At 46.0% G+C, this 23081-nt stretch overlaps 2 protein-coding genes across 2 annotated transcripts in view; one reads left to right on the top strand and one right to left on the bottom strand.

The window, feature by feature from the left end:
* The first annotated feature begins 3024 nt into the window (after positions 1–3024).
* On the top strand, positions 3025–3981 carry LOC102447687 (olfactory receptor 1f45-like). Its single transcript, XM_006129557.1, has one exon. The coding sequence runs from the start codon at positions 3025–3027 to the stop codon at positions 3979–3981; it is 957 nt and encodes a 318-aa protein (XP_006129619.1).
* Positions 3982–6755: 2774 nt separating this feature from the next.
* LOC106732455 (cytosolic phospholipase A2 gamma-like) overlaps positions 6756–23081 on the bottom strand; it is a 32883-nt gene continuing 16557 nt past the window's right edge. The window contains exons 9-15 of the mRNA XM_075912040.1: positions 21660–21725; positions 17950–18073; positions 17135–17277; positions 14450–14542; positions 12568–12728; positions 11748–11916; positions 6756–9293 (exon numbers count right to left, since the gene is read on the bottom strand). Of these exons, the coding sequence (XP_075768155.1) occupies positions 9142–9293; positions 11748–11916; positions 12568–12728; positions 14450–14542; positions 17135–17277; positions 17950–18073; positions 21660–21725 (908 nt within the window). The 3' untranslated portion in view covers positions 6756–9141. The remainder of the gene's footprint in view (positions 9294–11747; positions 11917–12567; positions 12729–14449; positions 14543–17134; positions 17278–17949; positions 18074–21659; positions 21726–23081) is intronic.

Genomic DNA, 23081 nt, shown 5'->3' with positions numbered 1-23081 from the left:
CAGTGAGGTTACGACACTAATGACTGTAGAATCATAGAATCACAGAATACGAGAACTGGAAGGGACCTCGAATGGTCATCGAGTCCAGTCCCCTGCCCTCATGGCAGGACCCAGTACTGTCTAGACCACCCCGATAGACATATATCTAACCTGCTCTTAGTATAATCTGCTCCCCACCCAGCAGGTCTCATCCTGGTCTCCAATTCTTAGAGATGCTCTTAGCCTCCTCACTCCCTGGTGTAAGATCCCTTCAAGAACTGGTGTTAAACACTGGGTAGAATCAGACACACCAGGTTGTAAGGGTCCCTGAGAGGGCATCCGCCCCATCCCCCAGTGCTGCAATGGAGCCAACGCTGACAGCAGTTTGTCCAGCCTGTTTTAAAATCGTGACAGGACAGGGACCTCGGAGCCTCTTGCAGTCACTTTCCCCGGTGTTGAACGATCCTTAGGGACTGAAATGTTTTTCCAGAAGTCTCATCTGCATTTCCGTTGCTGCAAAGCAAGCTCCTCCGTCTTGTCCTGCCTCCAGTGACCATGGAGTCTTAGAACAGCCCTTCACATATTTCCAGACTGGTATCCGATCTCCTGTAGGGATTTTTATCTTTGAATCTTAGAATTATAGGACACTAGAACCAGAAGGGACCTTGAGAGGTCATCGAGTCCAGTCCCCTGCTCTCATGGCAGGACCCAGCACCATCTAGACCATCCCTGACAGGTGTCTGTCCAACCTGCTCCTAAATCTCTCCAGTGATGGAGGTTCCACAACCTCCCCTGGAAATTTATTCCAGTGTTTCACCACCCTGACAGTTGGGAAGTTTTTCCTAATGTCCAACCTAAACCTTCCTTGCTGCAGTTTAAGCCCATTGCTTCTTGCTCTATCCTCAGAGGCCAAAGAGAACAATTTTTCTTCCTCCTACTTGCAAAACCATTTTAGATACTCGGAACCTGCTATCATGCCCTCTCTAAGTCTCTCTTTTCTAAACTAAACAAGCCCAATTCTTTCGGTCTTCCCTCCTAGCTCATGTTTTCTAGACTTTCAGCATTTTTGTTATTCTTCTCTGGACCTTCTGCAATTTCTGGACACAGTACTCCAGTTGAGTCCTGATCTCCACTTGTTAGAGATGAACTTAGCCCCCCAACTCCCAGGTGTAGGACGCATTCAAGAACTGGCGTTAAACCCAGGAGAGAATCAGACATGCCAGGATCTCAGAGTATGTCTACACTACAGTGTTATTTCGAAAGAGTTATTTTGAAATATCTTATTTCAAAATAATGCATCTACACACAAAATGCATTTTGAAATAGCTCTTTGCTCTTTCAAAATGGTGTGTCAACATTGATTGGACGCTGAATCACATTTAAGGCCAACCAGAACTGATTCAATCAAGGCTTCAGGTCAGAAGTTACCTTGTGGCTAGGGCGGCTAGCACTCCACCCTGGGAAGGACTGGAGGCCCCCTATTTCGAAATAAGTGTCTACACAATGCTTATTTCAAAATAGCAATTTCAAAGTTGGCACTATTCCTCATGGAATGAGGTTTACCAATTTTTAAATAAGCCTTCCGCTATTTCAAATTAATTTTTGTGTAGACGCTAGGAAAGTTATTTCAAAATAACTTTGTTGTGTAGACATACCCTAAGGGACCCTGAGAGGGTGTTGACCCCAACCCCCAGTGCCAGGATGGAGCCTCTAATATCCGTCTTACTTTTCCCCTTGCAGGGCATCCCTGCTAGAAGTTGCCCCGGTATCCATCCATTCCACACTAAAGCCATTGACACTTGTCGGAAATGATGCATTATAAGTCCTCCCATTCCCCCACTTAAGTCATGTTAAAAAAATGCCCAACAACCCAATTTGTGGAAATGGAAGTCAGCCATGGGAAAAAACTCTCTGCTTTAAGTTGTTTTGCTGTAAGACCAAGTTTTCTGGAATGCATCTTGGACTTACAGCAAAGACGGCCTCTATTTATTTCCTCCCTTTACTTCTGGATTTGCTGTTTTAATCATGTCAACTCATTTCTATGTATACTTTCCCAAAATTTGATGCTGATTTCTCTCCCTGCTTACTTGTCCTTAGAAGTGGTGGAAAATGTAGTCATTTCTTTAAAAATGTAGTCATTTAAAGCAAAATGCAGGACAATGTAGCACTTTAAAGACTAACAAGATGGTTTATTAGATGATGAGCTTTCGTGGGCCAGACCCACTTCCTCATTTCTATCACTAGTCATTTAAAGTTATTTCCATTTATCAGTTTACATTTTTTCAAACTTACCATGATTTCTGTCCCTGTTTTCCACTGCATGCCATAAAAATAATAGTTTCATTTCCCCCAATAGTCCTATCCTTTTTACTTGCCATAAAGTAACTTTAAAAAGAAATTGTCGGGGTCTTTAAAAAAAATTACTGAATCGTGAAGCAAAAGACTTTGCTTTTTTTCCATTTACCGCGCAGTAAATTGTTCAAAATTCAGAGTGAGAAATGAAAACTAAAGCAGAACGTGGGAATAAGTAAATTAAATACTTCAGATGTGATGAAGGGGAATATTTTCAGAGCCCTGTTACTTTATAGCTCTTGGGAACGTTCGGGTTTACTAGCATAAATGTCAGTAGAGATTTTGATCGTTCCATTTTCAGAGTGTGACTAAGCAGGATGGGCGGGGATGATGTCCTTAGCTTCTGTTTGTCAGAGGCTGGGAATGGGTGATAGGGGAGGGATCACTGGTCCCTGTTCTGTTCACTCCCTCTGGGGTAGCTGGCATTGATCACCGTGGGCAGACAGGATACGGGGCTGGATGGATCTTTGGTATGACCCCGTCTGGCCATTCTTATATAATTCACAATGTCCTTTGGCAGAGAAATCTGGATGCTCGTATTCAGTGATCACAAGGCAGCATACAAAGTAGGAGACCTCCGTGGCACATGGAGGAGAGGGATAATGTGATATTGTGACCATGAAAAGGGGAATGTGATGTTGCGTTTAACAAAGGCCATGCCTGTTCCATTGCAGAGTGGGTTTCGTTTTCCCCATGGCAGACACGAGGCAGGAAAACCAAACTTCCCTCACCCAGTTCATCCTCCTGGGATTCGGGACCCTCCCCAAACTGCAGCCCCTCCTCTTCCTGCTGTTCCTAGTGATCTACCTTGTGACCATGGCTGGGAACCTCCTCATCGTTGTGCTGGTGGTGGCCGATTGGCACCTTCACACCCCCATGTACTTCTTCCTGGGGAACTTGTCCTGCTTGGAGATCTGCTATAGCTCCAGCATCTTGCCCCGGCTGCTGGCCGGGCTACTGATGGGGGACAGGACCATTTCAGTTGATGGCTGCATCACACAATTTTTCTTTAGTGGCTTCTTTGTAGCCACCGAGTGCTATCTTCTAGCCGTGATGTCCTACGACCGTTATCTAGCCATATGCAAGCCCCTGCATTATGCTACACGTATGTGCGGCGATTTCTGCCTCCAGCTGGCAGCCGGGTCTTGGATAAATGGGATTCTAGCCGTTACCATAATCGTTTCTCTTATGTCACAATTAACGTTCTGTGGCCCCGATGAAATCGATCATTTCTTCTGTGAAGCTACACAACTAATCAATCACTTCTGCAAGGACATGTACCACTTGGATCTTGTCATTAACATAGTAACCGCTCTATTGACTCTGCCCCCGTTTGTGTTAACAGTGACGTCTTACGTCTGCATCATCTCCACTGTCCTGCGGATCCCGTCCACCACTGGGCGGCAAAAGGCCTTTTCCACCTGCTCCTCCCACCTCACTGTGGTGACCATTTTCTACGGCATCCTGATGGTTGTGTATCTGCTGCCAAAATCCAACATGCTCAGAGACCTCGACAAAGTGTTCTCCATCTGCTACACGTTTCTGACTCCTCTGGCCAATCCGCTCATCTACAGCCTGAGAAACACAGAGGTGAAAGGGGCTCTGAGAAAACTTGTCAGGAAATGTGCAGGTTTTTCCAGGATTCAGTAATTTTTGGGAGACAAAATAAAAATGGCGGGCAGCTGATGTAGAGTCTAGTGCTCAGATGCTGTATAGACCCTTAGCTCATGTTGGAGACTTGGAAGTGTGAGCTTCTCATCTCAGAGGATGAACAAAAATGTCTCTCTCAGATCAATCAGATCCAGATCTTTTGTGTGCAGAATCAAATCAATCTAGTTTATTTTCCCTGCCGAAGGTGGGTAGATGCAATGTCTAATTGGGAAATTCTGGACCAAGTCCACAGTGCTTCACTTTTAGAGCCCAACCCATCAGACCTGACCCGCAACACTGATGGAGCCATGATTGCTCACATAGGAAGGGGTTATTCATCTGCTTTGGGGTAGCAGGATGAGGTCCTCGATAGACACAACAGGACCTTGCAATCCCACAGGTGGGTCACCTCAGGACGGGTGTTCCTGCCATCAATGTTGCAAATATAGTAGTAACTGCCCAGAGTCGGCCAATGGAAAACGCCCTCGGAGTTGGGGTCCCAGGCTATGGCTACACTGCAAAGCTTTTATGGGATACCTCCAGTATCCCAGAAAAGCTCTGTCGCATGCAAAGAACATGTCTGCTTTTCAGAAAAAAAAATCAGAAAAGTAGACGTGTTTTTTTCGGCATCCCTGTAAACCTAGTTCTACGAGGAAGAAGGGATGTTCCAAAAGAAAGTTTTCTCTGACGTTTGGCCCTGTGTGGAAAGGCCAAATGTCAGAAAAGCCTCTTTCAGAAGAAAAGTGGAAAAAGACACACAAATTGTGGCTCACAATTTGCATATCTTTTTCCGACGTTTCCCTGCCGGGTTGACATAGCCCCAGGAGACACCACCGTCTCCTGAAAAGATACAAAGAGGGAACAGATGCTAGAACCAGAAAGAATCGATTCAGAGAGCACCATGGTTAGAGATCCAGAAAAGCTGTGTGACTCCAAGGGAAGTTCAGCCCTGCCACCGATGACCAAGGGAGGCTGTGGAATCTGGATCTTCAGAGGCTTTTTAGGTTAGACCAACGCCTCTCAGGACGGGTTTATGTTTCTCCATCCTCTCAGCCTCAGGGGCTGGACTTCAGTGACAGAGATCTCTCCCATCCCTACATTTCTATGATTCTCTGAGGATGTGCCCACACTCTGTCATTGCAGGATGAGAACATGGCCCAAGTGAGGTCCTGGCAATCTACTCATCACGTCAGGGGGACCCAGGTCTCTGGACTGAGATCCCTTCGAGAATGGGTGTTAAACCTTAGATTGAGCCAGACATGCCAGGCTTCAAAGGGCCCTGAGAGGGCACCCACACTGTCCCCCAGTGCCGTGATGGAGCCAACGCCGACAGGTGTTTGTTCAGCCTGTTTTAAAATCGTGACGGGATAGGGACCTTGCAGCTTCCTCCAGTTATTGCCCCTATGTTGAACGACCCTTAGGGACTGAAATGTCTTTCCAGATGTCTCACCTGCATTTCCCTTGCTGCAAAGCAAGCTCGTGCTTCTTGTGCTACCTCCAGTGACCATGGAGAGCAATTCTACCTTAGAACAGCCCTTCACATATTTCCAGACTGATATCTGATCTCCTGTAGGCATTTTGCTTTCAATAAAAAAATCCTGTTTTTCACGTAAATAGTAAATTGAATTTTTTTTGTTAATCTTCTTATGTGCTGGGCTGAAAAATCTTGCTGTGGTAATGAGAACGTTGTCTGGGAACTGGTTTCCAAGCAAGGCAGTTTCACAGCTTGGTGCTTCTCACACTTTTAGTCATATTCATATGCATCCTAATAGTTTATCTCTGAATCTTAGAATCATGGAACACTAGAACCGGAAGGGACCTGGAGAGGTCATCGAGTCCGGTCCCCTGCCCTCACGGCAGAACCAAGCACCATCTAGACCATCCCTGACAGATGTCTGTCCAACCTGCTCCTAAATATCTCCAGGGATATCGCCCCAACCTCCCCAGGCAATTTGTTCCAGTGTTTCACCTCCCTGACAGTTGGGAAGTTTTTCCGAATGTCCAACCTAAACCTCCCTTGCTGACATTTTAGCCCATTGCTTCTTAATATCACCATGTAACCGACGGGGGAACTGAGACAGAGAGGGAGGGAATGTCTTGCTATGACCCACCATCATTGGCGGAGAATTATAGACTCTAGAGTCGAAAAGAAAAGTTCTCTCCTGCCCAGGCCAATCTCTGCCAGGCCTGGCCGCCGTTGTGCGTTTATTCGTGTCTGCTCCACTTTGTTTTGAATAACCCGATCAGTGAGGATACCACACTAACAACTGTAGAATAATCTGCTCCCCACCACAGGTCTCATCCTGCTCTCCAGTTGTTAGAGATGGGCTTTGTCAACTCAGAGGGCCAATTTTTTTTCCTCAAAAGGCTGCAAAGAAACCAAGAATTCTTTTCCAATAATACTTTTCCTCTTAGCATCTTCACTACAACAGCTTCCAAGAGGCTGAGGAACAGCCATCCTTAGCCCCAATCCCTATAGGATTTGCAGGCTGAACAGGTGGTTACTGCCGCCTTCCTGTGTCCCATAATCCTTTGTGGTGACTGCAGGAGCTGCCCCTTATCCCACCCTATGGGGGGAGCTACCCGGCACAGTGCCCTTGCAACAGGATTCCCACTGAGAGGTAGCTGGCCATCCCTTTATCCCAACTGGCAAAACAACCCCCGCTCCCTGTTTACTCCACATTACCTGCTATCCCTCTTCTCGCACACAGCAAATCCTGTTTGTGATGCCAATTGTCAACTCACAGGACCATGGCCAAACAGGATTATGAATTTGCTTCAACGCGGAGTTGATTAGGAATAGATGCTTTTATTAATCTCCATACATCACTGAGTTAATACTGCCAAATGGTTATACAGTTACTGCAGAGTGACACATCAATAAGCACAGGCAGAGCAATACATAAAAGAGTAACAGGCACTTAGAAATGCTTCTGACGCTTCAGTCTGCAGGGAGTCTTGTTCCTGTCACTTCGCACCAGGCCGCAGTGGACATGGCTCCAGATGAGGGAAGCCAGGGCACCCTCCAAGGTCTAGGTCCCTGGTGAGACTCACCAGTCACAGGACTCCCTACACTAGTTATATGACAGTTGTTTACCGAGTGAACACGTACTGGCTCTACACCATTCTTACCACTCTTATGAGCTGAGACCAAGGTCAAACTTGTTTACTGCTTAGTAGTTTCCCATGCATGGGTTAAAGCTGATGAGGGCCAGCTGCTGTATGCGCTTACAGGGTCCCAGGCTATGTACTCTAAGGATGGAAACTTCCATTCCAGCTTGCTAAGCTGCAGGCCCCACATATTAGTTTTTATGTGACAGGCTTAGCCCCCCAACTCCCAGGTGTAAGATTCCTTTGAGAATTGGTGTTAAACCCTGGGTCGAAATGCCTCTGCCAGATCAATCAGAACCAGGATCTGTGTGTTCGGAATCAAACCGAGCTCTGTTTTCCATGTGGATGGTGGGCAGATACAATGGTGGTGAATTCCACTGAGTAAAACAAAGCCAGCAGGCAGAATAATGGCTAAGCGATGGCTCTGTGAAAAGGCTGAGGTATTGCTACACCTCGTTTCTAGGGCCCTTCTTGACAGTGGAACCCACAGCCAAGCTTGAGATGCCACAGGGTGCATGCCCATTGTAGAAAAGGAGGCACAGCACGGCCTTGGCTGTCCCAGATCAGCTGGGCTTGTGGGGCTTCAGCTGCAGGGCTAAAAACACCAGCGTAGCTGTTTGGGCTGAGGGGAGCCGAAAGAGTTTCAGGCTCTACAATCCACAGTGGAGCAGCTTCAACAGGGGGGTTGAAGACAAGACTGGGTAGTGTAGATGTAGTCCTAGAGTCCTAGGGATGGCAGAGACCTCAGGAGTCATCGAGTCCAGCCCCCTGCCCAAAGCAGGACCAACCCTGGGGGAGGGATAGCTCGGTGGTTTGAGCATTGGTCTCCTAAACTCAGGGTTGTAAGTTTAATCCTTGTGGAGGCTGTTTTGGGGCAAAAGTTTGTCAGGGATGGTACTTGGTCCTGCTGTGAAGGCAGAGGACTGGACTCAATGATCTTCAAGGTCCCTTCCAGTTGTAGAAGATAGGCAATCTCCATTAACCTAGACCTCCCTCATTGCAACTTGACCTGAAGTCTTCTCTGTTCCAGGTGAGTACACTAATTCCTGGACTAGCAGAGCTCGAGGAGTCCAGCATCCTCCTTCTTACCCCATGACTCAGGCCCTACAAGGCTATGTCTAGACTGCAAGCTTCTTTCGAAAGAGGCTCTTTCGAAAGCATCTTTCGAAAGAGCCTCTTTCGAAAGAGAGCGTCTAGACTGCACGGAGAAATTTCGAAAAAGCGGCTTGCTTTTTCGAAAGAAAGCATCCAGTGAGTCTGGATGCTCTCTTTCGAAGAAGCCCTATTTACATTGAAGAACGCCTTCTTTCGAAAGAGGAACTTTCGAAAGAAGGCGTTCTTCCTCGTAAATTGAGGTTTACCGCCATCGAAAGAAAAGCCGCGTTCTTTCGAATTAATTTCTTGAGTCTGGACGCAGGGGAAGTTTTTTCGGGAAAAGACTACTTTTCCCGAAAAAACCCCTGAGTCTGGACACAGCCCAAGTGAGGAAGAGGTCTGTCTTTCCGAGGCTGGGAATCTCTCTGGGAGATAAGGAGTAGAAGTGTTACAGGGATCCACAGAAACTGAGCAAGAGTTTAATGAAACCCAAGCTGCAGAGGGGCAGATAGGTGCCTAAATCCCTTTTGGAATGTAAATTGGACTAATTAACTCCTCCCTGCCTTAGGTTCTTAATGGTTACAGAGGGATTATGTCGACACTACAGAGTTTTTCTGGGATCCGGAAAAACTCTGCCGCATCCAGGGAACGCATCTGCACAGTTTCCAAAAAAGTGGGCGCACTGCATTTTATGAGGAATAAGGAATCTTCCAAAAGAGGTTTTTCCCACATTTGGCCCCATGTACACAGGCCAAATGTGGGAAAAGCCTCTTCAAAAAAAAAAAGGTAAAAACTATGCAAATCGCAGTTCACAAATTGCGTATCTTTTTCTGGAAAAAGAACACAGCGGAGACACAGCCTGAGTAGCCTCCCAGGAATTGTGAAGGGCGAAGCCAGATTTTCTGCCCTTCCTGAACATGAGCCATAGACACGGTTTTAAATCCCCTGGGTGGTCTAGGAGGACGTGAGCTGCTGGATCTCCTTCACTATCCTCTCGTGGTTGTTGGCGACGTTCATTTTCGCTGTCTTAAGGAGTTCCTGGACATCGCCCTTTGTATAGGAGACTGTAAAGGTGGAGAACCGTTTTCTGAAATGCTCCACCTCCCCTAGGAATAAGAGAAGTGGGTTAGTCCCCAAGGAAGGAAAGCAGGGGGTTTCGCTTTTACACTTTGATTGTTCCCAGAATCATGGCATCTAGGAACTTAAAGAGGCAGGAGAACAACAAGGCTAACTCTTGTTGGGCTGCAAAGGGATCTCAAAAGTGATCCTACGCTAGGGCTACTCAACTTTGAAAGCCCCAGGGTCACAATGATACTTACAGCACATGCCGAGGGCCACAACTTAAGTGTGATTGCATATACATGCAAATACATATGCAAATATATGCAAATCACTTCTTTCACACATGACTACAAAGCACTTCCCACAATACCCTGGTACTCCCGGCACCGTGTCCCTGGGGGCTAGAAACGCTGACAGACTCTACCCATCTGTTCCAGCCAGTCCACCCCCTTGCATCTTTCAATTCTCACCCCACCTGGGAGATTCCTCATCGTTGTGGAGTGTGTTCCCAGTGGAGGCCATGTTCAAAGGATCCTACCTGCAGGCCACGTGTTGAGCCCTGCATAAATTCAAACCGCAGCGCGGGCTGCAAACCAACGGGCTGCGGGCCGCATGCAACCTGCGGCCTCATGATGCCCTAGGCCATCCCTGACAGGAGTTTGTCCAAGCTGTTCCTAAAAATCTTCTCAGGGGGATCCCCCTACATCCCTTGGCCATCTACTCCAGAGCATAACTAATTTTAGAGTTAGAAAGTTTTTCCTATTTTTTTTAACCTCAAAATATACCAGACACATGGGGCTAGATGAGTGAGGCCCCAGGGTCGCACTCAGCCCATCAGGGTAGATGTGGGATGTATGGGTTGCACACAGCATTGACTGTGAGAGCCGAGTGCTCCCTCTGAACTATGTTGACACACCCCACACATTCTAGGCACAGAAGCGCAGTGAACAAACCTTAGCAAGCGCAGGAGAGGGATCTTGCAGCCCACTGAGAGGAAGGAGGTCTGCTTGTATTCCAACTCATTGACCTAGGTGGCCCATCGCTGGGCTTGACTTGCAGCAAAACTTTGGTGTCATTATAAGAGTCCCGGTAACTAATTTAGACCCCCTGGGATTACCAAAGGCCGTTAGGTGTCCACCCTCCCTGTGCTATAAACAAAGAGAGTCGGGCTCCTCGGAAAACGATCCACAAACGCCAGGGCCTGAGGTTAGCGCATGGGAGAAGGCTGAGGTAATTTTCTACCCACAGTCCAGGCTGGAGGGAGATGCCTGCTCCCAGCTGCGAGGACAGAGACTCCTTAGTCCGTCCATTACAGAAGTCTATGGTGACCCTGCAGTTATTACTCTAATGTGGAAAAGCTTCCAGAGGGGAGGTTGAGTCAGACTTACATCTGAATAGCTCATGGATCAGTGATAGGGCACTGGCATAACAAGGAGGGGATCAAATCCCTTCTCAGGCAGAGGGGGGCTTGATTCAGGGACTACCACATCCTCCATAGTGGCTCTCACCCTTAAACTATTAGCTATGAGTAAAGGTCTCCTCTGCCCATACATTTGTGCAATCTGGACTCCTGGGATACAGCAGACATGTTCAGAGAACGGGGGGCCAACAGCCGCCGCGCTTCCTCGGGAAAGGTAAGCGGGGTAGCTCTGCACTCTCAGAAGGGGTGGAGCCTCAGGTGGAAGGGGTGAGGTCAGCCCTCCAGAGCACAGTTTTCCCCCCAACGCTTAGAGCCATTTGGAGCAGCCGACGTGGTGCTCCTGTGGTAATTTGAAGGGTCCGGGTCCCTCTAAATTACTAGGACTTGGGGCAACTGCTTCTCCCAGCCATTGGCAGGCCTACCAAAGACAGAAATGCAGGCACCAGGAAGATCAACAATGCCGTGGTCGATCTTCCAGGGTTTGATTTAGCAGATCTAGTGAAGACCCACTAAGTCAAACTCAGAGGTTGCCTTCATTGGTGTCGGTTCTCCTGCTCCTTACAAGGAGTAAAGGAAGCTGATGGGAGCATTTGCTACAAAAACATTGGCATGGAACAGCTTTAGTTGACCACAGAGCCTGGACACAGTGGAACAGGGATTTTGCAATTCCCAGCATAATTCTTGACATTGTAGCCACTTAAGTCCTTTGGGTGTGTCTACACAGCACCCTACACTTGAAATAAGACACAAAATTTGTGCTATGCAAATTGCGTATCTTATTTCAATTGTATTTCAGAATAGGTTATTCTGGAATTTGGCATGCCTATACTGCACCAAATTTTGAAATAATGCACTGTTTTGAGTCACCCCTTAACCCTCCTGGAACAAAGGTTACAGGGATGCCAAAATAGCACGGTCGGTATTTCAAAAAATATTTCGAAATAACAGGTGGCTCGTTAAGACATGGGGTTGCTATTTTGGGAGACGTCTGGCATCCCCAAATAGCTGCGCTGTGTAGACATACCCTTTGGGAATCTGGCCCAAAGAGTTTTAGAAGAGTAGTGCACAATTCAGTTACCGGGACAATTCTTCTTGTTGAAGAGCGGGAAGTGCATGACCGTGGGCAGATCCTTTCCTTTGAAGATGTAGCAGTCAGAGGGGTTATCTCGGTCCTTAATCTCTTCTGGATCTATCTTAGGAAATGGGATGTGATTGGTCTCACAGTACTTGGCTGTTTTTCTGATGGTCTGGGAAGAAGAGAAATGTGATTTAAAAATAAAGGAATGAAAAAAGGTCACTCCACCCACTAACTAAATACAATGACACCAATATGATACATTGGGAAATTAAAAATACACGTAGCCTAAGAAAAGTTCATCATCAGTCACATACCCCTAATCCCAATAGAAGTGACCTTGCACAGAGTATATTCCAGGTTCACCCACTGTAATCTGGCCCCCTTGGGACCCAAACAATGATAAACCAGAGAATTTGCCAAACCATGGAAGGTCAATGTTGTCTATCAACACTTCTACTGCTCAGTGGGCTCTTCAAAGACATTTAAGGGTGATTTAAAGCTAAACAACAGCACACAACACTGACATCTAGGGCTGGAGTCTGTAAACAAACTTTATGGGACTGTGGGAAACTTGGGCACACCCGTGATCAGTGGACATCCGGCTAACTAACCACGGAACATGGATGTTGCAGGACCAGAGAGGTTCAACATGTCATTAGTTCCAGTGGATTTCCTACCATCATCTGTCTCAAACAGCACCATCAGGGAATCCAGATTGCGGGTGTAAACAATAGTGTCTTAGGCCAAGTGCCGGGTGTTTGGGCAGTGCCCGATCCCAACAGGGGCTTTGAGCAACATCCCAATACATAAGAGAAGTTACCTTGAAGGGATCCCCAGAGCTAAAGTCGAAGGAGAGGATTAGAGTCACTCGCCTCGCTGGGAGCAGCATCAGAGGGTAGGCAGAATTGATAGCAAGGCCGGCGTCAATCAAGTTGAGGAACTTGTGCTTGGCCAAGTCACTGGTTTGGGCGATGGTGTCACCTGCCCAAAAGGCATCCAAGGATTGGTTTAGGCTGTTATCTTTCCCAGGGGTCCCATTGAGTGAGGGGCCCAAATCCATCTGAAAGCCATGAGAATTTTCAAAGGCTGCTCAGATAGCAGATACACTCCTAGGCCAGGTCCACATGACAGCAGAAAGTCAACTTAAGATACGCAACTCCAGCTCCGTAAATGACAGAGTTGGAGTTGATGTATCTTAAGAGGCATTTCCACCCCATCCACACAGCAAGAGGTTACCAGGAGGTCAGTCATGAGAAGCAGGACTACTAGTGCTAATGGGGGCACCCTCTGAGTTTGATTGAGCAGGTCTTCTCTAGACCTGCTAAATCAAACCCTGGAAGATTAACCATAGCAATGTCGATCTTCCATGTAGGGCAGATATGGCCTGAATTGGATTTTCTTGAGGCACCTAAGCAGGTGAGGGACTGGCAGCACTAAGGACTGGCAGCTAGCTTGCTTACTCGATAGCTGAATCCTCTGGCAGGCTAACGAGTAACAGCAGGCCCCATCTGAGACAGATGATTACCCACCACCAGCCTGGCTGCCAGGATATGCAGACCTGCTTTTATGACCAGGTGCTCAAAACATTCGCCACTGTCCATGAGAGCTCCTGTTTCATCCTGGTCCCTGACTTCCAATGTCAGCACCACTTCCTGGCTACTGATTCCTACTGGAACCATAGGCCTGACTCCTGCTCTAACCACAAGGCATGACCACCCCCTTCCTGGTCACTGGCAGGCATCAAATTATATTTGCAAATAATGGGAGTTAGGAGCCTAAGTTTTTTTTTGTCATTACCACCAGAGGCCAGACTTGCAAAGGTGATGCCCAGTGGGCGGTTCCACAGTGCCTAGAGCCCAGAGGGTCACAGCTATTGAACACTGCTGTGCAATGTGCCTAACTGGTTTAGGAGCCTACATCTCATTTTTCAAAAGGGATTTAGATGTGCTGGAGCCATCTCACAGTTCAGAGTCCTCAATCAACTTGGCTTTACAGCACTGCTTAACTACCTTTAAAAACAGGGGGTAAATGTCTAACCTCAGATACAGATACCTCTTCAGAAACCAATTCATTACACTTACAGTCTTTGGGGGGAAAATCACCTTTAATGTTGAGAAATTAGCTTCTGCACCTAATTCAACCAGCGTTTGGTAAGTTTCCGTTCTAGGAGAATCCCAGGTGCCTTGTTAAGAAGCACAGAATCCCAGGGCTGGCAGAGACCTCAGGAGTCATCGAGTCCAGCCCAAAGCAGGACCAACCCAACTCAGTCATCCCAGCCAGGATTTGGTCAAGCTGGAACTTTAACACCTTTAGGGATGGAGACCCCACCCCCTCCCTAGGGAACCCATCCCAGTGCTTCCCCATCCTCCTTTTCTTTGCTTCAAACCTGCTACCTATTAATTTCATTTGGTGACCATTCATTCTTGTGTTGGACCATTTTTAAAGCTCTTTGGGGGCTATGGTACAGCAAACCATTCCCACCCCTCACTCTCCGCTACCCCTAGTGTCCCTTTTCCTGGATAGCTGCCCCGATTCATATTTCCTGGCCTCTGCTACCCCCTGTAACACAAAGCTGCCTTTTCCTCATTCCTTTCTCTTTAACCTAGTCCCTGTCAAAGCAGACCCGTGAAAAACAGGACTGTTCCCACCAGGGATGTAACATCCAGATGTGAGAAGTGCCACCCATATGCATTTTTACTTACAATTGTACAGAAAGTTATGAGTTCTCCCCCACGTCCAATGGCAGATACACTTCCAGATTTTCCATATCAAGGTACAGATGCTTATTACTTCTCCTACCCGGAGAAAAAAATCAGAATACACATCAGAGCTGAACAGAAGGTAACACCAATGGTGAGGGGAAATCGGTCGATTTTCCCTCCCGTTTTCCTCTTGGTTGCTACTAGGGCTATGTCTAGACTGCAGGCTTCTTTCGAAAGAGGCTCTTTCGAAAGCATCTTTCGAAAGAGCCTCTTTCGAAAGAGAGAGTCTAGACTGCACGGAGAAATTTCGAAAAAGCGGCTTGCTTTTTCGAAAGAAAGCATCCAGTGAGTCTGGATGCTCTCTTTCGGAGACGCCCTATTTACATCGAAGAACGCCTTCTTTCGAAAGAGGAACTTTCGAAAGAAGGCGTTCTTCCTCGTAAATTGAGGTTTACCGCCATCGAAAGAAAAGCCGCGTTCTTTCGAATTAATTTCGAAAGAACGCGGCTTGAGTCTGGACGCAGGGGAAGTTTTTTCGGGAAAAGGCTACTTTTCCCGAAAAAAACCCTGAGTCTGGACACAGCCTAGGTGGGAGTGGGGACAGAGAAGGGGCTTGGTTGAACCAAAAGCACCCAATTAGTGTTACTGATGGAGTAACTGCAAGGAAAACAGAGGTGATTTGGCATCTGGGGAATCTGGATTCGGACACATGGGCCGTACCTATCAGGGTTTCTAGCTCCCTGACACATTGACCCAGAGAGTGCTGCTAAAACGTCATGATGACGATCTCGCTGACTGTGCTGGGCCAGTAGGAGGCGATGAAGTCCCCCCCCCCCCCCCGGGTAATGGATATTGCTTGACATTTACACGGGCATCACTCAGTTCAGCTCTGGCATGGCAGCTCAGAGAATCGGGTTGGGTGGAAAGAGAAAGCAGCGTCGGTGCATGGAGTAAGGCAGGTACGGAAAGAATGGGTACGGGTGGACCATCGAATCAGAATCACAGAACACTTGAACTGGAAGGGACCTCGAGAGGTCATCAGATCCAGTCTCCTGCCTTCACGGCAGGACTGAGCCCCATCTAGATCAGGGGTGGCCAACCTGTTATAGACAAAGAGCCAAGATAGAGGTGGACACAGCGCAAAGAGCCCAGGGAAAGAAGGTGTTGAGCAAAAAAAAAAAAAAACCATGCTGCCCCTTTAAGAACCACATCTGGCCCAGGCAGAGTTCCATCGGCCGCAGCATCAGATCTCGCTGCCCTAAGCAGTGCCCTGACCAGACAAGGAAAAAAGGTCAGAGCAGGGGAACGCAGAACAGCTGAGGGGTCAGCAGCCGAGCCGCGGGTGCAGGAGCTGAAATTTTTCCTTCGAAGAAGGCTCGCGAGCTACGGTTTGGCAATTCCTGATCTAGATCATCCCTGAGAGTCATTTGTCCAACCTGCTCTTAAAAATCTCCAGTGGTGGAGATTCCACAACCTCCCTAGGCAACTTATTCCTGTGTTTAACCACCCTGAGAGGTAAGAAGTTTTTCCCACTGTCCAACCTAAACCTCCCTTTCTGCAATTTAAGCCTATAGGTTATAGGAAATAGCGGTCGTGTGTACATGCCAAAATAACTACTCCCCAGAGTAATTCAAACTAATTACTAATTACTCCTAATTACTTCCTGGGGCTTTTAGTTGAGGTAGCACATCCACATTAATGGAGCCTGCCTCAGACTAATTTCAAAGCTTCATCGTAGTATGCACCCGCTAATTCGATTTTGCAAAATCGGGAGTTGTTAAGCCGAATTTAGTTATTTCAAAATAATTTCATAGTGTAGACATGCCCTCCATAACTTCTGCTACTGTCTCATAATTTCTGATTCATCTAGAGCAGATCACTTCAAAAGCAACCTCCAATCTGTATTTAAAGACTCTAATGAATGGAGAATACACCACATTTTCCAGCAGTGAATTCTGCGTTCGATAACATTTCACATCTAACCTGAGTTTGTCTAGCTTCCGCTTCCTGCCATTGGACTTGGCTGTGCTGTTATCTGCTAAATCAAAGAGCCATCTGCTTTGAGAAATCTCCTCCCCAGATAGATGCTCATGGAGTCGGATCAAGTCCAGCGGGGAGGGATAGCTCAGTGGTTTGACCATTTGTCTGCTAAATGTGGGGTTGTGAGTTCAGTCTTCTAGGGGGGTCATTTAGGGATCTGGGGCAAATCTGTCAGGGATGGTACTTAGTCTTGCTGTGAGGGCAGAGGACTAGACTTGACTTCTCAAGCTCCCTTCCAGTTCTATGAGATGGTTAAAGTCTCCTTTTGCTGTCTCTTTGTTATGCTAAATCGATTAAATGTCCTTAGTCCCTTATGAAGGGCCTGACTTTTCCCCAGGCCTCCTGTAATTCTTGTATCTATTTTCTGAACCCTACTGAATTTGACAGCATCCTTTGAGGGGTCTTTGAGGTTTAGCATCCAATCGCCCAAAACTGGGACATTGTCCATAGCTCATTATTACAAAGCCATTAGAGGTTGCGTGTTGAACAGATTACTACATTTTAAAGAATTGTCAAGGGTGCCCATACCTCTTCGTCCGACCAAAACCCAAATAAATCAATAACAAATCAATTTTTTTGAGAAATATGAAAAAAATAAATGCATTAACTAATCATTTCCCAGAAGATGCAAAATGTTTTCCTTGCCTTGCATGGCGAGCGAGACAAAACGCTCCTCTCCAAACTCCGCTTCAAGGAGTTCAGCACAATCTGCTATTCTTTCTTCCACCGTCTTTAAACCCCACATCCTGCTCATTTCACAGCACTTCTGGTAGGACTCCTCGCTGTTCCTGCCTGCTTACAGGAGGGATGAAATGAGGTTAGAGCTGCAGCAGTCAACGGAAAAGGTATGGAGGAGTTCAGGGCTACGTGGATGCTCCGAGGGAGTCAAAGGCAGGTTCAAGGTTGAGTTTCCATTGAAAAGTTATAGGATTGGGGTTCCATTTCCATTCGGCCTTTTCTGAAACCTCAGCCTCTGTGTATTGGAACAGGCCTGGGGATGGGTGAAAATATTGCCAAATACGGGGATGTTGTCATGGAAACAACCATGTAGCAATTCTTAGAAGATATGGGTAGGAAGAGCCCTCAAGAGGTCATTGAGTCCAACCTCCTGCCCAAAGCAGGACCAACCCAACTCAGTCATCCCAGCCAGGGCTTGGTCAAGCCGGGATTTCAAAACTTCTAGGGATGGAGATTCCACCACATCCCTAGGGAACCCAGCCCAGCGCTTCCCCACCCTCCTTGGGAAATAGTTTGTCCTACTATCTAACCGAGATCTCCCCCAATGCAACTTGAGCCCATTGCTCCTTGTTCTGCCATCGGCCCCCACTGAGAACAGCCTCTCTCCATCCGCTTTGCAACCCCCCTGTCAGGTATAAGGCTGTTATCAAATCCCCCCTCACTCTTCCTCTTCCACCTAAGAACCATGATTTCCTAAGGCAAATGTAGTCCAGCTGATCCACTTGCCTTTCAGAACTTCCTTCAGCTGCATGAAGACTCCCTCATGGTCTTTCCCTGCTGAGGTGAGAACGTGAAGATCCAGGACAAGGAGGACGGCCTGACACCGGGAACACGTGCAATGGGTACCTGGGAGGAAAGAGACCATGATGTGACCCTGAGGCAGCTGTCCATTCTGTGAGTCCCCAGGAAAGAGTCATGTTTCTAGTGGCCAGAGTCCCTCAGGTGCAGGGATTCAACACACAGTGAATCACTTTGTACTTGCAATACCAGGCCACTCTTTGGCAGAAGTTGGATGAGATTTACAATGATGATTAGGGAAGTTAGGTGTTCAGCGCACAGTCAACCTGTGGAACTCCTTGCCAGAGGATGTTGTGAAGGCTAGAACTATAACAGGGTTCAAAAAAGAGCTAGATAGATTCATGGAGGTTAGATCCATCAATGGCTATTAGCCAGGATGGATAGGAAAGATGTCCCTAGTCTCTTTTTGTCTGGAAATGGGTCACAGGAAAGGGATCTCTTGATGATTCCCTGTTGTGTTCCCTCCCTCTGGGGCATCTGGCATTGGCCAGTGTCGGCAGACAGGATACTGGGCTAGATGGAGTTTTGTTCTGTCGCAGTATGGCCACTCTTATGTGCTTATATAGGTGCCCATGCATGTCAATGGCATTTGAGTACTTCCCTGCTCTCTTTTGGAATTCAGAGCCACATGATTTAAGGTAAAGATTTTCAAAGGCGCTAATTGGACTTGGACATCTGGTCAGGTTTTGTACATTATTTATTTGTCTGATGTGTTTCTTTCTTAAGAAAAACAACTAGATATAGGAGCGCACAGTCAACCTGTGGAACTCCTTGCCAGAGGATGTTGTGAAGACTAGGACTTTAAAGGCGTGGCTACACAGCAGGGCTAAACTCGAAATAAGGTACTTACCCTGAAAAATACTAACTGAATAGCTTTATTTCCACTTTTGGCACTGTCTATACAAAAGTTGTCTATATCAAAAGAGTGAGAGGGCTAGCAGTGTTAATGTGTAACTGGAAAAACTTTAGAAAGTTTTTAAGTTTCTACCGTTTTTGTTTTGAGATAGAGCCCTCTTCCCCCAACTTCCCTTACTCCTCATACAATGAGGTTACAGGAGTTGGAGTAAGAAATCCTCCAGCTCAACATTATTTTGACATTATGTCAAAATAACTCATTGTAGTGTAGATGCGGAGTATGTTATTTCAGAATAACCTCAGTTATTCTAAAATAATGCTGCTGTGTAGACATAGCCTAACGTAACTAGATAAATTCATGGAGGTTAGGTCCATCAATGATTCTTAGGCAGGATGAGTAGAAATGGTGTCCCTAGTCTCTGTTTGTCTGGAAATGGGCGACAGGGGAAGGATCACTTTTTCTGTTCACTTCCTCTGAGGCATCTGGCGTTGTCTACTGTCAGAAGACAGGACATTGGGCTAGATAGACCTTTGGTCTGACCTGGTATGGCCGTTCTTATGTTCTGATGAAGTGCCCTTTGTGACAATCTATTCTGACCTCCTGGATAACACCTAAAGGAACGGTACTCATCTGGGATACACTCCTGATTGAGGTACTTCTAAAGGCATAACATTACCCAGTGAGTGGTAATTTAAAGAGAAGCTAGATAATTTTGTGGAGGTTAGGTCCATGAAAGGCTGTTAGCCAGGGGATAGAAATGGTGTCTCTGGCCTCTGTTTGTCAGAGGCTGGAGAGGGATAGCAGGAGACAAATCTCTTGATCATTGTCTTCAGTCCACCCTCTCTGCGATACCTGGTGCTGGCCACTGTTGGCAGACAGGCTACTGGGCTAGATGGACCTTTAGTCTGAGCCAGTATGGCCATTCTTATGGGTGGAGGGAGAAGTTAGACAAATTCAGACTTGAAACAAGGTGTCAATTTTTTGACAGAGAGAGGAACTAGCCACTGGAAAAAAACTTACTTCAGATTATAGAGGATTTCCCATCGCTAGCAATTTTTCCATTGCTTTGGAGGGGTTTGGGGTTTTTTCTTAAAAAAAAAATTAAGAACTTTTTGAGGGCAGTTCTCTGACCTTAGTTATACGGGAGGTTGGATTAGGTGGTCATAAGGTTCCTTCTTGACTGTGATGCCGATAGTAATTTCTGCCTTATTTTGGGAAGAGGTTGTGTTACCATCTCTCTCATTGGTAGTGGTTTGCACTAATGCAAGGAAGTGTCTCTCCTACCAGAACAAGAGTTTCCACATGAAGGTTATTCTAATATAACTAAGGCTGGTAAAATTTCCCATGTATAGAAGATCACATATGAGCTTTCAGGGTGATTTTTTTCTAGGCAAGCATGGGTCAAACAGAGACTTTGACATCTGTAAACAAGGGGGAATGAGAGCCATATAGTCACATATGTAATTAATAAATTGATTCCCCTCAGTCTTATTCTACATTTGTATTGCACTTATGAGTAAGTCAAGAGTGGGAAAATAACCCCACACTTCCTGTGACAAAAACCACCCACATCTACATTGCAAAGAGGTGATTAAGACAGAACTGTGTATCCATTGACTTTGTTGGGAGAAGTGGTGTCCATACAGTGTCTGAAAAACGCTTTCTGTTGGTATATGCTGCATCTACACTAGGGGGCAGTAGTTTAAATGTAGCCTCTTGGGACTTAAAAAACAACAAAAAGTGTAGTAGCCCCTGAGGGTACATGTAGACTACAAGCTTCTTTCGAAAGACAACGTCTAGAATTCAACCACATCTTTCGAAAAAGTGAGCCGCTATTTCGAAAGAGAGCACCCAGGTAGTCTGGATGCTTTCTTTTGAAAAAGCCCTGTTTGCATTCAAGAATGCCTTTTTTCGAAAGAGCACTTTTGAAAAAAGGCGTTCTTCCTCGTAAAATGAGGTTTACCGTGGTCGAAAAAACTGCCGCGTTCCTTTGATTTAATTTTGAAAGAAGGCAGTGGCAGTCTGGATGTAGGGGACCTTTTTTTCAAAAAAAGGCCACTTTATTCGAAAAAACCCTGTAGTCTAGACACATGACCCACCCTACGGCTACATCTACACTGGCCCCTTTTCCAAAAGGGGCATGCTAATTTCACAGGTCGTAATAGGGAAATCCGCGGGGGATTTAAATATCCCCCGCGGCATTTAAATAAAAATGTCCGCTGCTTTTTTCCGGCTTTTAGAAAAGCCGGAAAAGAACGTCTACACTGGCCCCGATCCTCCGGAAAAAAGCCCTTTTCCGGAGGATCTCTTATTCCTACTTTGAAGTAGGAATAAGAGATCCTCCGGAAAAGGGCTTTTTTCCGGAGGATCGGGGCCTGTGTAGACGTTCTTTTCCGGCTTTTCCTTTGAAGTAGGAATAAGAGATCCTCCGGAAAAGGGCTTTTTTCCGGAGGATCGGGGCCTGTGTAGACGTTCTTTTCCGGCTTTTCTAAAAGCTGGAAAAAAGCGGCGGACATTTTTATTTAAATGCCGCGGGGGATATTTAAATCCCCCGCGGATTTCCCTATTACGACCTGTGAAATTAGCATGCCCCTTTCGGAAAAGGGGCCAGTGTAGATGAGCCCTACATGTTTTGTTAATCTTTAAGGGGCTACTAGACTATTTGTTGTTTTTTAAGTTTTTCCTGTTACAAGCTAACTCAGCTATGACTCTGAACTTCTTAGGACTTGTAAGTTTTAAGAAAACCAGACCTCTGGTTCCCAAAATACAGTGACTCACCTGTTTTACCCATTGTATTTTTCTTTTCTTCTCCCAGCCTTCTATGAATTTTGTTCCAAATCAATTCTCAACAAGGAAAAACAAAAAATATGCTTTGAGTCATTTCACACAACTAAAGTCATTTCACACCTTGAGTCATAAGGTCGTTCTTTTAGACCTACATTCAGGGAACTGACTGTGATTGAATATGCACTGTTGTAACTCAGAATTATTCTGAAATATCGTACGGTCTCAAATTGGTTCTAAAAGTCAAAACTTCAAAATAACTTGCAGAACTGAAAATTGTGTGATATTTCTCTTTGGAATGATCTAAAAGACTTCTGTGAAATGTCCTATCCCAACAATTTTGAAACATTATAAGGTAACAGAAAATATTATATGAAATATAAACAATATAAAATAAAAGGCGATATTTTTGATAGGTAAAATAAATAAAACAAATTTAAACAAAATGAAATGATAAAGATAAAATAAAATACTCCATTTTGATTTTGCAGCAGTTAAAAAAAATTCCCATAAGAAATTATATCAGGATGGACATATTCCCTCAAAACTTCTTGATTATGACAAAACAGCATTTCCTAGTGCAAAACTGTTGAGCTAAAATGTGTGAAATTTAGAATTTCAGAGGGTTCTAGACTGTTTCAGCAAACACAACAAGGATCCTGTCACATCTTAGGCCCGGTCTACACCAAAGGGGAAAGTTGACTAAAGATATGCAACTCCAGCTCCATTAATTATGCACCGGGAATTGGAGTATCTTAAAAAGTGTTTCCGGGCCATTCACATAGCAGGACGTCGACAGGAGCGAATACTCCCATAGTTTTCCCTTATTCCTCATAACAAGCAGAATTATGGGTGCAGATGGAGGAACCCTCACAGTTCAAATTAGTGGTTCTTTACTAGATCCAATAATTTGAACACTAGAAGATTGGCCTCCGGAGGGTTGATTTTCTCCGTAGTGTAGTCAAGCTGTCAACAACTAACAAATTTATATGAGCAGAAGTTTTTGTGGTTTGGAATCCACTGAAGAGATGGCTTCCAGCCCAGGAAAACTTGTGTCCAAATAAATGTGTTCATCTTTATGATGCTACTGGACTCTTGGTTGCCTCCTTTTCAAGTAATTCCACTAACTTCACAGGAATCGTTCCTGATTCACAATACTGCAGATGAAGACCCAGTTTGCCCCCTGTGATTTCACCAGCATAAAACTAACCTGAAAGCAGAATCAACCCTTCCATCTCATCATTATCTAGAGCTTAGGTCTGATCATTATTGTTTCCAAAAAACCCAGTACACATCTTGAATGTTTATTTCCATTTAAAATCATCAGGACCCAGCCATCTGGTTTGGGATTTCCCTGAGATGTCCATACAATGGGCCTGATGTCAGGAAGACTGGTGTGAAGGAGGGGTAATTCCT

Source organism: Pelodiscus sinensis, chromosome 30, assembly GCF_049634645.1.
Source record: "Pelodiscus sinensis isolate JC-2024 chromosome 30, ASM4963464v1, whole genome shotgun sequence".
NCBI classification, from domain to species: domain Eukaryota; kingdom Metazoa; phylum Chordata; order Testudines; family Trionychidae; genus Pelodiscus; species Pelodiscus sinensis.
This window is presented reverse-complemented; position numbering and strand designations above follow the sequence as displayed.